The sequence below is a fragment of the Diceros bicornis genome, chromosome 4 (genome assembly GCF_020826845.1).
Source record: "Diceros bicornis minor isolate mBicDic1 chromosome 4, mDicBic1.mat.cur, whole genome shotgun sequence".
Classification (NCBI taxonomy): Eukaryota; Metazoa; Chordata; class Mammalia; order Perissodactyla; family Rhinocerotidae; genus Diceros; species Diceros bicornis.
Genome location: NC_080743.1, coordinates 12,399,051 through 12,412,071, shown reverse-complemented (window position 1 = coordinate 12,412,071; position 13,021 = coordinate 12,399,051). Strand labels below are relative to the sequence as shown.

General features: G+C 36.2%; 1 protein-coding gene across 1 annotated transcript in view; it reads left to right on the top strand.

The window, feature by feature from the left end:
- ERICH3 (glutamate rich 3) overlaps nucleotides 1-13,021 on the top strand; it is a 100,075-nt gene that overhangs the window by 74,557 nt on the left and 12,497 nt on the right. The window contains exon 12 of the mRNA XM_058538300.1: nucleotides 8,006-8,455. Within this exon, the coding sequence (XP_058394283.1) occupies nucleotides 8,006-8,455 (450 nt within the window). The remainder of the gene's footprint in view (nucleotides 1-8,005; nucleotides 8,456-13,021) is intronic.

Here is a 13,021-nt window from a genome sequence, read left to right as displayed (position 1 = left end):
CATAGAGAAAGTTAAAGACTTCAATGGAAAAGTGATGTCACCTGAGTGGGTAATTTTAAAGAAACTATACAAGTGACTGGAACCTGGAAGAAGTTGAAAATGTGTTTGCATATGAATATAACTGGTTCAAAACACAAAGGACTCAATTTTTTTGTTTCTTTAGTAATGGTGGGCAATTATCAAGTGTTGATTTCACGAAGATTCAGTACATTCTTTCAATGTGTGGTCATTGGGGGATTATTTTTGTGCTGCATAATCACCTTGCTTTCTTGGGATCAAACGGATGTTTTCTAAAGCAGAGTAATTTTTTTATGTTCAAACAGAGAAGGATATAGGCAGTACTTAGATCTTCCTTGGAGGGAAAGCTTTAATCATTTAGAGCTGTAATTATTGAATAACTGACAGCGATAGGTGAACTTTAACATTGACTACTGCTTGCATATAAATAATTGGAATCCTACTTTTGGAAAGGCATCTTTTAGGTATTGCTTATTAAGACTATTTTGTGCTAAGCCCTGTGCTAAATATTTTACATAAATTATCTGATTTACCTTAAACAACCTCAAAAAGCAGGTACTTTTTCTTTTTATCTCCATTTTACCAGTAAATAAACTTGGAAATGGTGAGATTAAGTAACTCACACAGCCAGAAAGTGGTGGAGCCAAGATGCAAACATTAACCAACTTCAGAGCCTGGATTTTGGAGAAACAATGTAACATTTCTCCAAATCAGAAAATATCCACTTATTTAAAATTAAAACAAATCCCCCCAAAACAAGAATTTTGCTTCCTTAAGAATATACATTTTAGAGGCATTTATCTTGAGCTCTTTACCTTATCCTATTCTCTAGCCACTGTTTTTTTGGTTTTGAAACAGAGGAAATAAAAATGGGTTTCTAAATTTACCCAAATTTAACCTTCTCTTCTCTGTATGGACTTCCTTTCCCATTCCCCGGCCTTTTGCTCAGTTCTGGCTCATCATCCTTCTCCTCCATGGCACTCTTCTATTTTGGCAGCCTTCATTGAGCTCTTTATTTTAGAAACTCCATCATTCAGTAGTTCATTTTTCACTTATTGTTCATGTGTGTTAACTTTTGCCCCTCAAGTTAATTACACAATGTCATAGCACACAAATTAATTACACTATGAAAGCTAAGACAGTATGTTGTCTCTGTTATTCCTCACAGAAGTTATTTCCTAAAAGATAGTTTGTGAATATTAAGCAATTAGTTAATTGTTTTAACACCAAGAATACTAAGGTGCTTTTGTTAGTGCCATGATAGCTAGTTACATTTGTGCTGTTCAATTGTCGTTGGAATTTTATTGAAAAAAATTGTATAGAGTTAGCGGCATTATATAGATATAGAACATAGAATATTTTAAATAGGTATGCAATGAAAGCTATCAGAACATATAAAATCTAGTCCACAAATGTTGGGAAATTTTGGAGCCAAAAATTAAATTGGCCAACTATTTTATCTTGTCATTTCGATAATAACGTTATTAAGCTATCCTTTTTAAGAGCTCTTTTGCCTCCTTGGTATTTACATTAAAACTTTGCCATTATTCTGAAATAAAATCTCATTGCTTATTACTGTTTCGTTTTTACACCTCCAGGCTCTTTTATTTTCCGTCTCTTTATTTTGATAACCTGACCTTGTTTTGTTCAAAAATATGCCTTTTAGCATGTGGAGTATCAGAATTAGAAATTTCATCCAGCAAACAAGAAGCATGTATTAAAAATAATAATGACATGATAGATTCCTTGGAACTCTCTATTGAAAAACCAGACAGCATTTCATCTTCAAAAGTGTAAGAGGCATATTGTGACCACTGAATCCCAGACACCAGTACATCCCTTTTATTGACATGATTAAGAATCTTGCTGTTAGTATTTGGATGTGTTTCATTTGAACCTGCCTGCACCTGTTCCCAGAGGGCAAACAATTGCCCGGGCTGTCACTCTTGTGACAAGTCGGCCCCATTTAAACTGCCGGCTAACAATTGCATCGGCCGCCTTGATGAATACACTGTGCTGAGCAGCCCCTGAGTGATGGAGTGCTGCAGACTGAAAGCTGACTAAGAGAGGACCCTGCTTTAGGAATGATGTGTGAGACTCACCATCGTTTAAAAAGAACGACAGCTTCCTTTTCTCTGCATTTGTGTTGGCAACCCCAGGTGCTAATTCACCAGTTGAAAAGATATTGTCATAGATGAATGTTATAAAGGTTGAGGGGAAAAGTGTCATGTGGCTGAGAAGATACTTTTAGACTTTTATGGGCAATTTGGATGATAGTGCCTATGAGTGAGAGGTAAAGACCAAGTAGCTCCTCATGAGAAAGAGCTGAGAGAAAACCTGTTCCCACAATATGGAGAAAAGAAAAGAAGACTTAAAGCAAATAGTTTTTTTTCTAGTAAGAAAGATATTTCACTTGTGCTATTTTTCAGTCTATTGAAGAAGTAAACCTTATAGACTTTTAAAATCCCAGAATCACAAAACTATGGTTTACTTGACTCACGCACTTAAGCATCTCACTCATTATTTCTCGGCCTGACCGCGGGCTTGAAGAGAAGCCTGAGGGAAGCTGCTCCTTCTGTGGTGAAATGAAACGCACTGTGAGAACACGCTCTGTGGACTCAGTGTCACTTGTCTGCTCCTCGGGCCACAGACAATTAGGGGAAGATTGTCTGTGGCCTTCTAGTCAGAGTAGCATATGTGTGATTTTTGCATAATTAGTCAAACTTGAATTTTTCTTAATGGTAAGAATTATTCAATCTATAGTCACTTTTCAATTCTTGAAGTAAAAAGTCATGGCTTTCAGGTAAATACCTAAATGCAGCATCATCTTTTCATTCACATAAAATACTTTTCTATGAGGTGTTTCTCTTGAGTTTTGAATCTGCCTTGTACATAGTAAGGCACTACTGAGACACCCAAGAAAGTCTTGTGAAATGCACGGCTGATTGACTAGATTAATGGATATGTGTAAAAAGACTTAGGCAGCACATTGTGACGCATGATTTGGTTATATTCTCAGTATTTTAGGTATGCATTTTAATGTCTAGAAAGTATAGTTAAAGGTAAATATGGAGGAACTCTTAAGCTTTTTAAATTTTTTCTTCTCCTCCTACTATATCTGCATTTACCTTTAGATATTTATCCTTACAAAGTAATGTATATATTTGTGTCATTGATTAATTGAGTGAATGAATTATCAGCAGGAGGACATATGCTCTCCCTAAGACAAATAACTAGTCACTGTTCATAGCTGGGATTTAATGATTTCTACTTCTATTTTCATTAAGCATACACTTATTCTACAATATTGATTGAGTACAAAGCACTTGTCTAATTAGGCATTATTGTACATGAAAATATTGACTGAACCACACTATCTAATACACAATATAAACATTTTTTTATGAACTCATGAGTATAATCAAGATAGAACTATTAATACAAGTAATAGTAGGGTATATAAATTCATGTGTCATGGCTAATTTGAAGAACATAGGAGCAGCATTTATGCAGATTTTGCTGAACCCTTGGACTAAGGAAAGGGAAAGAGAGATACGATTTGTACTATAGTTCAGAAGGGTGTTGGGTCCACTGGGTTGGGATACACGCTATGTCGTTAAAGTGATCTAAATATTTCACTGAATTTACGTGTTTAAATTTGTGCACTTTAATCAAGGTGTCTGTATGGCCTTTAAGCTGGTAGGCCGAAAACAGAGTAGTTAGAATCGGGACACTAATGGAGAAAATGGCGAATTTAAACTGTAGTAAAGCCGTGCTCCATGCTAGGGGAGTGAGGAAACGATTGAAAACTGAGGTCAGGACTTGTAATTGGTTCAAAAGGGACAGTATGGCTACTGAGTGCAATACGCGAATAACAACCGCTTCTAGGAGCGCTATCTGCAGTCACTTGAGGAGAATGAACAAATACCTTCATGAACATGTGCACTTGAGCTATTGTGCTCATGCCAAGGGAGGCAGTGTCTGTCTAGAGTGTGTGACCTCTGCAGAAGCAGGGACCTGGCCTGCCTTTTTTTCTGTGTCTTCAATACCTAGAACATTGCCTGACACATAGGAGGTGCTCATTTAGTGCATTCAGTGAATGAATGAATCTATGTCAGTGGGTAGGAAGGTGGAGGACAACTCAGAACCTAAGCTATGAGGAGAGAGAGCAGAGCTCATCCTGACTTTGCTGGACTGGTGTTGACTGTGGCTGTGTGTGTGGTCGGTGTCCTTTGTCAGGTGTGTATCAAGTTGGCTAGGCAGGCAGTATAAACAGTAGAGATTTAATTTCACTGGTTAAAATCAGTGGAGGTAACTGACATTATATATATATAATTTCCTATATATATATAGGTAATTTTTGTGAATGCCCACACAGTGTTCAGTAAATATTTGTTAAGTAACAAGTCACTAGATGACGTGAATATTTTGGTACACATAGTATCATGGTCAGTATTATAAATAAACCAAAGATTTTGACAGCTATCTTTTGCTTTGTTTTCATATTGTGTGCCTCAGAGTGTTTTAACTGGACTCCGTCTGGGTGCTAACGTGGTGAACAAAATGAGGAATGACCAATAGAGATATAAAAGGGAGGGCAGACCATGAATTCCATTAGTTCTGATATTTTGGAGAGAACTATTTTCCATTTGTCATTCTGAGAAACAGAATGGAAGGTTAGCTAAGAGAAGCAATGGTGGGTCCATGACAGTGGGAGCTTTCTGTCTGAAGGCCTTTTGGCAGGTAGAGGGGTCTTGGTTTTACTACAGTGGGTCATTACAAAAGAAGTGTTTCACAAACCTTGCTACTTTATAGCTAGTGGACATTGAGCATTATGTAACTTCTTTGGGCCTGATGTTCTAGATGTAGGAAAAGAAGATAAATAACTATTCTACGGGATTAAATGAGATGTTTGTAAAATGCTTACCTCATTATTTGGTACATAGTAAGTGCATAATCTTCATCAGGTTTTATCTTTTTTCCCTCAATAAATGGTAACTGTGATTACTGTTCTTAATATAATGTACAGGGTGGAATCATGAGAAAGAAATTTATTAGAATATCCTCCATATATGATTTAATAGAGGGAAAATGACTTAAAATCATAGAGAAAGGATTATTTGATTGGATTGGGTGAAAATTTTTCTCATGTAATTTCTACAATGACTTATGGAAAGCAAGTAGAATTATCTCCATTTTACAGCCAAGAAAACAGAGGCTTAGAGAAGTTAAGTAGCACAGCCAAAGTCAAAGCTAAAAAGTAGCTGAGTCATGATTGGAACACCTAGGTTTATCTTACAGAAAAACACATAATTTTCTCTTAATTTCATGTTGCATGAAATAGTAATGATGCAAAAGAAGGAATAGTTATCAATGACATGAAAGAGAAGACAGGGAAGGATTTGGGGACTGATTGAATGTGGAGAAAAGTCTGAGATCCTGCGTAGGACATGGAAACATGGCACCAAACTTGCTGGCTTTGGCGAAGGACTCAGGCAACGAGCGCAGATCATTTCTTTACCTTAAAGACCAAGAGCAGATTCTTTCACCATCAGTGCCTGTCCAGAGACAAATGGAATTGGGTAGGAGGGTAGGAGGCTGAGTTGTTTACCGACCTGCCTCCAAGGTAACTTTTTCTCTCCTTATGACAACAAAATTTACATATGTGCCCTCAAACTTCCTTTATATTAAAACTTGCTTTATTTCTAAGAGAACAAAGTTAGTGTTGAAAATCCCATTCCATGGTCCTAAAACATTTTGAGCTTTTTTGTAGCCGAAGTCTTGCCCCAGTGTCTGTATGAAAATGAGAGTAAGAAATGAGAGTGAAACTAAATCATACAGTGAGGTTAAGAGAGATTTGAAAGCTGAAATGAGTTTATATGGGAGGTCATGTCCCCTCGCCACTTTGAGGCCATTCATTCTCCTGATCTTTCTTCTCTAAAGGACCGACTCAAAATTGAACCAGGGCGTGTTTCAGCCTTTTGAAATAAAATAATACAATTAATAAAAGCTACTGAAGAAAGATAGAGGAGCACTCATTTTTTTATTCTGTGAACAACTCTTAGAGCCAAAAGTGAGAGTCAGCATGTCAATATTCAGATGGTAGAGATGACTATTTTTTGGAAGTGCAAAACAAGTATAACGTTGTGTCCTAGTTAATTGTGCAGTTAATGAAAGCCATCGATCAAACCACTAGCAAACAGTTGTTTTTCTTTTTTAAAAAAACAAATGTGAGATGCTTCAGAGAGGAGGAGCTCGTAGTCCCTAAAGTTTCTGAACTAGTACAAATAAGATGGAGAACAACTTTCCTTGATCTGCTTTGTTCCCTACAGAGACAACATATCCAGATTTTATAAATTGGAGATAAAGAATGAGTGGCTAAAGTATGTGATTCCTTTGAGAAACAGTGGTCATCTGGTGCCTGTCAAGGTAGTTGGGAGACAAGGGCAAATGGAATTGTGCTTAAGGGGTTCTGTTGCTTAAAGTCTTTTTAGAGTTTGTTTTTTACTGCTGTGGAGCATCTCTTGAATCTTTGTGGAAACACGGATATGTCTCTGTGACTATACTTAAAATGCTAAGCCCTGTCATGGAGAGCTGTTGGGGCTGGAGGGACTGAGAGGAGAGGATAAAAGCAAAGACAGGTTTTTCTTTCCTTAAACCCTGCACCAGCTGCTACAGCCATCCATGTAGCTGCCACGCAGAAATAAAAGAAACAGAAAGAAGAGTGCGAAGCATACAGAGGAGAAAACAAGAAAGCTAGGCGGCATTTAAGTGTAGGATATTTAATTTGAAATATATCTATAAAAACAATTATAAACACAGATTTCTTGGTTAAAGAGTCAAAAGCGAGTTTGTATTTCTCTGGCCTGCAATGTGAGCGGTGACTTTTAGGCCATGCATCTTCCTTATAGAGACTCAGTGTGTATGGTACTTTCTTGGAGATTTTTAGAAGTTTTTTGTGTAAACCATTTTTGGCTCTGGTTTAGTTTCTAGACTGGATATTGATAGCATCACATCTGTGTACTGCCTAGATCTCCCAGAATCTTTCACCGATCCTGTGTGCCCGTCTCCCAGCTGCTGCACCCCCTGCCGTCTTCAGAGGACAGCCCTGGGCTGCTAGAGTTGCTTCACCCTCAGGCACAAAGAGCCTGGAAGTGCCAAGGACTTATGTCCCCGTAAGGTGGCCTGTAGCCATGTCTAACTGGGGCAGAGTATGAAAGCCCAACTCTTTCCTCAAGGGAGGGAAATTCTAATGTAATTTAGACTTCAGAGGGCCCCATGGGATCAGGCTGAGGTTGAGATGTTGCTTGAAATAGCTCCTTTGATTGATTTCTTCCCCTCTCTGCCCTACTTCCCCTACACTCTTAAGAGTTTCTCCTGGAGCATATCCTTAATACATCACTTCCACAAGAATCCTCATCTCAGTGTCTGCTTCAGGGAAGCCTGAAATAAGACAATATTTCCTTCTACACACACATACACACACACACAAGAGCATCACTTTAAAATATTTCTTAAATGTCTAGGTATTGTGCAAATGCATAGACTTTCTTACTGTACCCAGCTACCAGGGTATACTAGTATGGTGGGTGTTATAATCGATGAAAATTTAAATTTTATGCACAGAGAATACTGTGGCTATCCAAGGTGATAATTAAGTAAGTGCTCTTGCTGAACAAGTAAAAGCTTTTTCAATTTCTTATATAACAAAATAGGTGCTTACAAAGGTATCCCAATAAAATGGCTTTCAAAAAATAATACAGTTGGTTTTCAGTTAAATGTGATTTCCTGTTGAAAACTTCTGTGGACTCAAAGATTACATAGGTTTTTCTTTAACATGACAATTATCTAGACTATATGGAAAAGGGTATCAAATCTACTAAACAATATTAAAAATTTTAATATGATTAGTTACTAACATAATTCCCACAATTAAATCAGTTGCTTTACGGAAAAACAGTGATGTCTTCATTTTTATTTTTTGTAGATGTAAAAACCGCTTCATCAGCCTCATCCAGAAGTCAGCCGTATTCTAGTTGCAGTGAAGACGAATCTGCACTGGGGAACAGGGAAGCCCACTCTGAAAACAGTCCAAGCGAAAGTGCCAGCAGTTCATCTTCACAGGAGCTGAGTGAAAATGATGAGCCAGGAAAATCCCACCTTCCAATTGTGGATTCCCTAGAAATTGAAACTGAAGACCAAGAAATGATAAAAGCAGATGTGGAGACCAAGCTTCTGCCAACAGAGGAAAGCTTAGAGAATGTTCTTGAAGAAGAAACGGAGGAAGGAACCCCAGTGATTGCAGAGGGCTTATCTGAGAAATCGAGGGAACATGTTTCCAAGGAAGAAAGGGAAACGGATAAGAGTGAGCTTTGGGAAGGAAGCACTGCGAAGGTGAAGGACAAAAAGGCAGGTGCCCTTAGGGTGGAGCAAGGTGGTAAGTATGGCCAGTGAGTTGGCTGCCGTTGTCCCCACGCATGGAAGCTGGTTTTGGTCCCTGCATTCTGCCAAAGCTTGAGAAACAGTATTGTGATAATGCCAGAGCGATTCGATTGTTGTCCTATTTCTCTCTTTGTCACATAATCATACATGTATTTTCAGCTTGCTGTTTTCCTTCTATTGCATTTTAAAAATTACTTGAAATTCTTCTATAGCATGTTTCCTATTTTCTGTAAATCCCTTCCTATGGTAATTCTATCTCAAGAATCAAATAAAACACAATACGTGTCCGAAGGCAAGGGTATGTGTGGCTTTTTAGAGGTTATTTAATACTAGCAATGCTATTTGTTCCTAGCTCTATATGCACTTCTATAGACATAGCTAACACTGCTAGTGCTTACTGTGTGCTAGTTCTAAACACTTATAGGCATTAACTCCTCTAATTCTCACAACAGCCCAATATCCCCATGAGTTAGGTTCTATTATCATTTCTCTTTTTTACAGATGACAAAATCGTGGCTTGGAGAGGTTAATTGTCAAGGATTCTACAGCTAATAAGGAGCATTCCTAGGATTTGAATGCAGGCAGAGTGATTTCAGATTTTCTAAAGAGTTCCTATTGTATCTGTGCAAGAGGAATTTATATTTATATAAAAACATAAAAATTTCATAGAAAATTCCAAACTTGACTTTGAGATGCTCTCTGAAACCACATAACTTCCTCGTCCAGGGGGTGTATAGGACAGTTCCATTTGACATGGGAGGAGTGAGAAGTGTCCCAGGATAATGAGGCCCCAGTACCTTAGACACATGGAAGGTCTGATACTTTTCTCAACTTTAGGAGGACAGTTAAAGGACTGAGTTGTGTCTTGTGGACAGTTGAATTGTGCCTGCCAGATACTTGGCTCTCACATAGCTGCCTGTGCCCTGTAACTCATACCTCCATCCTTTCCCCGCTCTTTCATCTGTCTCCCTTGCCAACATGGTGAGCATTCTTCTTGATTCCAAGATAAATTTGTTTTCACATTTTAATAGTACTAAAATCCAGCTGTATTTAAAACTTATGAATACTTTAGTAAATGTCTGTAATATTTCTTCTAGGACATTAAAAGCTGTTATTAAACCACTGGGGTCTACGTCTAGGAAGTGAGGATGTTGAATAGTTATCTTTCAATTCAACCATTACTATTAACCTTCTACTATGTGCAGGGCACCATGGCCAATAAGAAATGTGTAAGAGAGGGTTCTGCCCATAAGATGTTAAGAGGAAGGCTTGGCACGCCGATAACTGGACAAAGGTCAGTAGTCATAAGTAAAACCAGACAAGGTACAAATGCCGTGGAGTTTCTAGGAAAAGTCTCATTTGGTTTCACCTTGAAAGTTTTCATGAAGGAGGTGTTTGAGGAAGACTTGAAAGTTTAGATAAGACTTTGAAGGCAGAATGGAGAAGGATTACTGCATTCCAGACAGTGAGGTATAGCAAGGGATGTGACCTTTGAATAAGTTATCAAAAATAACTCTAGAATGAACAGTTTGACACACTTCAGCCCACGGGCAAAATCGGGCCCACCACATTTTTTTTGTATTGCTGTGAGCTAAGGATGTTTTTAAAATTTTTTTTTTTAAATGATTGGAAAATATCAAAAGAAGAATATGTGTTGACATGTGAAAATTATATTAAATTCAAATTTAAGTGTCAGAAAATGAAGTTAAATTGGAACAGAGCCATGCTCATTCATTTACATGTTATCAATGGCTGCTTTTGCACTACAAGGGCAGAGTTAAGTAGTTGCAACAGAGACCCTATGGTCCACAAAGCCCTAAGAATTTACTGTGGGCCCTTTACAGAAAAAGTTTGCCAACCTCTGCCCTAGAATTATACTACAAAGACCCCCTACATTTTCAAAAAGATTTTGCCATATATGAGTTAAGATTCTTGTTAAAATATGTTTGAAACTTTTATAAAATAATTCAAGTTGTTGATCTTAGATTTCATTCCTCAATTCTGGTACATGTAATGTATAACCTAGAAAATTTGTACAATTTGGCAAGCTGCTAGTCAAAAAAAGTAGAGATGTTAAAGTTCAATAGTAACATTGACATTATTATTATTAGTTCTTTTCTTTCCACTTCAGAAAACTAGATTGTTTACCTGGATTTGTGTAAGTAGATATCTTTTTGTAAAGTAAGACGCACATAATGGGCTGTCGGCTGTAATTAAACGATGGATAGAAGCAGAGATGTTGGACTAGGATCATGTCACCTGGAACATAGTGGGATTTTTTCTAGATTTGTGAAATGAAAACTGTGTTGGTTTATTATTTTTCTCAAATATATGGGAAACCTGTATTCTTGACTTGATAACATCTATAATTGTAAAACATTTTATCATCTTTTTATTAAGGCAGGTTCAATACTAGATGGCAAGGCTTGTAACTATCTTTCTTATGCTCTAATATATGTACCAAGTCTCTTTATCAGTGTTTATTTTTCATAAGCAACTTATAAAATAACATGAAATTACATTTAGAAAATAGAGAAAAGTAGTTTTAAAAAATTACCCCATAGATTTATCACACATACAAAAATCACTTTCAATATTGGGTCAGGCTTTTTATTTATAAACTTAGAATTTAGAAAGTTATGTTGTCATAGTTTTCTAAGATGTTGTATTCTGCTTTTTATCCTTAATGTTATATGTAAGCATTTTTTATGTTATTATGTAATCTTTATGAACATTTTTAATGTCTGTGTGTTATTCCATTCTGTGGTTTTCTCATTATTTAACCATTTCTTTATTGTTGGATATTTTTATATTTTTTCTTACTTTTGCTATTATTAATAGTACGTTAGTATCTTATTACCTAAGGTAATTTCAAATTTATGACCATTTTCTTAGGCTAGGCTCCAAGAAGTATAATTTCTGGACCAAAGACTATAGACATTTTAAGGTTTTTGATGTAGTTTTTTTCTTACATAAGATTGATTGAAAAGTTTAAACAACACAGAACAGATGAGAATAAAATGAAAGCTAAAGTCTTCCTTGAACACTCTCTAATCTTTTTCCTCAAAAGATAGAGAGATAACTGTGGATAACAGTTTTTTTGCACATGATTCCAGAAAGTTTTGTATATTATACATATATAAATATATACATACATATATATGTGAATATATTATTATTATATACAGATGGAAACATATGCTACATTTGTTTTTCAACTTGTTTTTTATCTCACTTGACACTGTATCTTGAATATCTTTTCATATCAGCACACATAGCTGTACTTTATTCTTATTACTGTACATGTTGTTCCATTGTATAGACTTAGTATTTTATAACTTTGCAAATTTTCTTAAAAATATGTTGATTTCTGTGCAACTCCTGTTTTGTTCTATGGCCCGTCGTCAAGAAAAGAACAAAACCTCTGGGTTATGGAGGCCCAGCGGCAAAGAGCATAATGTACACTGGAAAATAAGACATGAATAGGTAAAACAAAACAAAGACCATGTAAAATATTCAAAATGATGTAGAAGCATTAATGCTGTCAAAACCTAAGGATGAGTAGATTGCGACAGTTGGGTGCTGATGTTTTTTATTTTATTTTTTATTTATTTATTTTTTTAGAGATAGGTGGCAGGCTGAGCTGACCTTGAGCTTAGATTTATAGAACACTGGGGCTAGAAGAAAAATTTAAGATCATTGAATTCAACTTAAACACAGAAAAGGAAAAAAAAAATGACTGACTTAACTGGAAGGTGGCAGAATGAGGATTAGAATTCGCACCTGGTTTATAACTCAGTATTCTTCCCACCATACCATGCTCCTTGTGGTTCTCAACTTTTCACTGAAATGTTTATCAATATAAAGCCAAATCAAATTAAAATGAGAAAATGTTTAATTATGAATTTTATATATGCTGATTCATATCAGTTTCTGGGATTGGAGTCGATTTGAGTACAGGAAATTAAGAAATCAGATCCAACTTTTTTCTTTTTTTTACTTTTTTTTGTACTTTACAGTATATACAATTTGGCTTACTCTTCAAAACCTGTGGCCTTTTAAAAGTATACTCAAGGAAATGATGCAATAAATTTGTACATATTTAAAATAGATTAAAAGTCATAAACAGTCTCAAAGTCTTTTATATGAATAAACAATTTCTAAGAAAATTTCAGATAAAACCAACCAGGTCTTCATTGCATAATTCATAACATTGATATTAATGCCAAGCAAAGAGGTTATGGCTATTTTCTCTTTCTTAACCAAGTCTTCAGTTAGATGGCTCAGGGAAAGAGGGATGGAACCAAAAGTTATATGCTTGAAATGAAGGTCATTTAGGTGACTATGCTACAAAACCAGCTTATATAAATTAGACCAGAAGCCTGGTGAAGATTGAAATGTGTATATTTTGCTTAGATCTCAGACTAGAACCTTGGGTCAGAATGAAATGTAGGCTGAGAAAATGAGTAAAAGATTCGCTCTCATATTTGTGTGGTGCTGAATTAATCATTTTTCAATAAGACTTGGAAAAAGAAGTGTGATTATGTTAATAGTCTATGGG